At 33.1% G+C, this 4,902-nt stretch overlaps 1 protein-coding gene across 1 annotated transcript; it reads right to left on the reverse strand.

Moving 5' to 3' along the window:
- Positions 1-3,375: 3,375 nt before the first annotated feature.
- LOC117922271 (chaperone protein dnaJ 8, chloroplastic-like) lies at positions 3,376-4,431 on the reverse strand. Its single transcript, XM_034840344.1, is given in 4 exon segments — positions 3,376-3,659; positions 3,662-3,692; positions 3,916-3,984; positions 4,094-4,431. Coding segments are annotated over 4 exon segments (456 nt in total). The 5' UTR covers positions 4,310-4,431; the 3' UTR covers positions 3,376-3,519.
- Between the last annotated feature and the right edge of the window lie 471 nt (positions 4,432-4,902).

Consider the following 4,902-nt stretch of genomic DNA (forward strand, 5'->3'; position numbering starts at 1 on the left):
TGCAAACACAAAGATTTTATAATGGTTCGACGCAACCTAACCTATGTCCACTCTCCTCTAGCTTTAATCCCAAGTTTGAGGCCCCACTAATTCAATATAATTGGATTATGGTTGTAATAAATCCTTTTAAACTTTTGGCTTCAAGTACCCTTTATAATCCTCAAAAGATACCTCACTCTTGAACAAACCCTCAAGTGATACCTTATACTTGAGAATCCCTAAGTGATACCTCACAGTTAGATTTTTCTTCTCAAAGATTTACAAATGAAGATAGGAAATAATCTCACAAAATCCTAACATAAAACTTTAGAATCAAATGATACAAGATAAACTAAGCTTGAATGGTGCACTAATGATATGCAAGTTTTAGAACAATGGTGTACTAAAAAACACTCTCCCAAGACTCAAATATATTCAAGAAAGGTTTAGGAAGGTTGAACTATTGAAACAATGAAGATTGAAACTTTTTTATGAAGGAGAAAGGCTAAACTAGTCGTTGGGGGCTCATCCAATCGAGCTCTAATTCGATCAGTTCACTAACCGTTAGTATTTAATGCATGATAGGTGATCATTGAACCTCGATCGCCCTTTGACCAGTACTCGACAGAATGAGGTTCAACCTCGACTAGTACTCGACCGAATGAGGTTCAACCTCAACCGATTGAACAAGCTTTCTGGAAGAAAGATAAGGTTTTTGCACCCTTCAACCAGTTAAGCTAAATAAGTTGACCTAGCCAATTCAACTAGTTAAGCAAATTCCTCAACTGGTTGAGTCATTTTTTACTCAACAACCATTTTTTTTAACTTAAAACCCTTTAAACAAGTTTGAAAAGCATTTGATACAAGATTTTAATTGAAAATATGAAATCATCCATTTAAAAGATTTAAAACAAAATAACTCTTGGATGATTTTGGTCCATAAGTAAAGAATATAATGTATGAAAATTTTGGTGCACCAACAACCTTAAAAAGAGATCCTATAAAGCTTAGATCATGAAAAACACTTCTCTTTGAGATCTATTCTTCTTATTGATTTCCCTTTGACTTGATTTTGTCTTTGTGATTGTTACTTTGAAAATCATCTTATCTAATCACAGTTGAAATATAATCATTAGTTCCAAACATTATTTTGTTATTATCAAAATTGAGTTTAACCAAACCTTGGTTTCATAGTTAGAAGTCTTGTCCTTGTGTCCCTTGATGATTAATGAAATGATGAGGTTCTCGGGTCTTGTATTATGCTAACATGTGTCCTATGGAGCTAGAATTTGCCTTTTGAAATTTCAAAAATTCAATTAATTCACCCCATAATGATACTAGTCGAGCAAAGGACAAAGTTTTTCCCAACTAAGTCACTCCCAAATAGGAGTCTAGTTAGACATAACTAAGAAATTGAGGCATTGTGGGTACCTAGGTAGTAAGGTGTCCTGGTGGATGCCTCGAGTAATGAGGTGTCTAAGTAAGCAACCCATCCTAAGCAACATCTACCGTATGACCATAGTTATATGGATAGTCAACCACCATAAATGGATTCATTACACACCATCAATGGGTTAATTTGACAACCATTATACACTATCAGCAGAACACATTATGAAATTAAATGCCAAAATAAAAAGGGGGTCAAGGGAGGTTATGAGATACATCCTATATAAAGGTGGAGGGATGAGAGTTAAAATGTAAGAGCAAAGCTACTTCCAGAGATCCATTCCTCATTCCTTAAAGCTAACTTAACCATTGAAGAGGTCTACCCAAAACACATTTGCACATACCTTTTTTGTAGGATCAAGTGAAGGAGGCATTGGAAAAGTTGCCTAAAGGCTCAATCGCAATCCACAACCAACATCAACTATAGTTTGATGTGAAATTTATTTGCTTCATAAAAATTTTTAGAAAAAATAAGAGATTTACGAAAACATGTGTAATTTTAAAGATGATCATGTTTAAAAATTTTTAGTATCGATATTAAATTGTAGAGAGAAAAAGGAAATGATACCATGTTCAATTTTATTTGTTTTTTATGGTTTTTTTTATTATTTCCTATGTTTTCCTTTGTTTTTAAAAACCAGTGAAAACAACTTCTACTTGTTCTCTTAAAATTGTTATCTGTTTCATTTTGTTTTTAAAAAACCATTTCTAAATAACAATGACCAAATGGTATTAGAAATTTTAAAAATAATTTTTTATTTTTAAAAAATAAAAAATTATTTTTAAATCACACTACGGCTCTTAAATTCCAAGAATTTCAATGGGGCTTGTATATCCCAAAAATTAAAAATGTCCAACTTTAGTGTAATCCAAATCTCATACCTATCATATTCATGCAAATACTTCCATAAGACTTGATTTTTTTTTTATTTTTTTTTTGTTCCTTTAACTAGTTTTTTTTAATTAATTTATATGGGCTCAATTTGATTTGGAAATATTACAAATATATAAAAAGAAAACGATGATTTTAATTATATTCGTTGCCATGGCTGCAACTCCTCTCAAATATCTTTTTTGAATACAAACATTGTAAGATAGTGACTATAGTATCAATGTAAATGTCCAAACCTTGATTCTTTGAACTTGCTCCAAATATGATCGTCCTTGCCCTTGCTAGTTGAATTGACTTCCAATTTGGATTGACCTCCAAAATTATATGGAAATGAGGATATGGATTCTGAGAAAAAAAAATGCAAAAATAAAAATAAAAATAATCCATTTTCAACACTTAATTTGAATGTGATTTTTTGGGGTTGCCAAAAATATCTTATCCTGAATTGTCCCTATTTTGTATTTGTCCTTTTAAAAAAATTGCTAAAATAAATATATAACTTATGGAAAATGGTATGGTGTCTGTCAAATAAATCTCATACCAAACTCCCAATATTTTAATAATTAAAAAAATAATAATATCAAAGGAAATACAAAGAGAGAGAGAAGTACACAAATGAAGCAAATAAGATATAATTAAGATAAAAATAAATAAAATTATTTTTAATGTGTGACAAACTTTTATTTACTACCACTTTTTTCAGCCCAAATAAAAAAGACCTTTTACAAGGGCGTGAGTGTTAATTAGTCTGCCCATTGTTTCAAAGCCAAGACAACCGGGAGGAAAGAAGACACGAAAAGTAAAAGTGGACCACCATGGAAGACATCACTAAATTATTATTTTAATTTTGAAAATACCACTTAATATAATTGAGTTTATTTTGCCTTTTCCAATCAATTTAACTTCTGGCTTATGGGCAACCTTAAAAGACTACTAACACAGTAGTCCCCACCTACCCTTTTCGAATTTGGTGGGCTTTGAAAACTCCTGATAAGATTATGCACCTACCCCTTTCCCAAGGGGTCCACACCTACCCAAATCATAGTGTAAGAATATTTCTTCCAAAGATGATGCAGTATTATTATTATTATTTGAACAATTTGTTGTTCCACTATTTACAGAGGGATGATTAAAAAACCATCTCCATATATACAAATAGACAGTTGGTCTAAATAAGTAGGAATACGAGTATTTATTTTTCAAATATAGGGATTGATATGAGATGAATAGTCGCGAATTCCAGCTCCTTCCCATCCCATCCACTCTTCCCACAACTCCCAATCAGGATCGTCATATCCTCTCATGGATTCGTCTATCTCCTCGAACATCTCCCCGTGCTTGTCGATTCTTCCCTGAAATTGCTCATCACAGTCTGCGCAAACACCATGTGTCAATCAGATCAGCCAATTTTTTTTATTTTTTTTTATATTTACAGATGAGAACGAATCTAATATCACAACATTCCAGTATTAATTTAGGGCTGGAAAATTTGGCAAATAACAGAACAGAAAAGAACAAACAAAAAAGCTTGAGCATAGCTGGCCCAATCCGACCAACAGGACAAGGAACACGGAGAAAAAGTGTCATAAACATACATCGTAAGCTTCGTTGATGAGGTGAAACTGTACACCGCAATTGCTTCCTCTACACACATCCGGATGATACTGAAAATTTCAAAAAAGAAAAAGAAAAGAGACATATTCAGGCCAAATCAATCATAATTTCTCCCTCCAATAGAATCGAGAGAAAGAGCATCGAAAATCAGAAATGAACCTGCAAAGCCAATCGTCTGAAAGCCTTTTTCACTTCAGATTCAGAAGCACCAGGTTGAATCCGAAGAGTCTTGTAGGGATCAGTGAGATTGAGAGACGCAGAGACACGAGAAACCCTAGATCGATTCGCCTTCTTTCTGGACCACCGATCCCTCAACTGAATCCAGGGAGAAGATCCTCCGGCACCGATCATCTCACCAACACCACTCACCGCCATTCTCCAAGGATACGATAAGAAGAGAAAATAGAACGAATATACGTACGAAATGGAAAACGGAAAAAGGAAAGCAGATGAAGAAATAGGATCGTTTGAGAGGGGGGGAAGAATGAATAAAAATAAGAACAATGATGGAAGAGAAGGAGAAGAGGGGAGGTATAAATAAACAAGAGTGAAGGAAGGAGGTAGGGTGGAGGTCCTTATCCACAGGGCCGTTAGAGGGTGACGTGTAGGTGACTTTCCGAAACTCACGTTTTATCCACTCGTCAGATTTCACAACTTGGGTTTATTTCAGGCATATTCCTCCTCCTCCTTCTCCTTCGTAGTATTTTATATATATATTATTATTATTATTATGGGATAAAAGAATCTAACTAAATTCTATCCACGAGGATTGGATAAAAAAATTATGATAAAATTCCGACATGTTAAATTTAGAAGAATTAATCGGTAAAAATGAATTAATATTTCTCAGTGAATTTATCTTCTTCCATGTTCTTGTTTGAAAAGTAATTTATTATTTATATAAATATATTTAATTATTCCAAGTATTTAAACCATTTTTTTTAAAAAAATATTGTTATTTTTACCGA

This window comes from Vitis riparia, chromosome 9 (genome assembly GCF_004353265.1).
Source record: "Vitis riparia cultivar Riparia Gloire de Montpellier isolate 1030 chromosome 9, EGFV_Vit.rip_1.0, whole genome shotgun sequence".
Classification (NCBI taxonomy): Eukaryota; Viridiplantae; Streptophyta; class Magnoliopsida; order Vitales; family Vitaceae; genus Vitis; species Vitis riparia.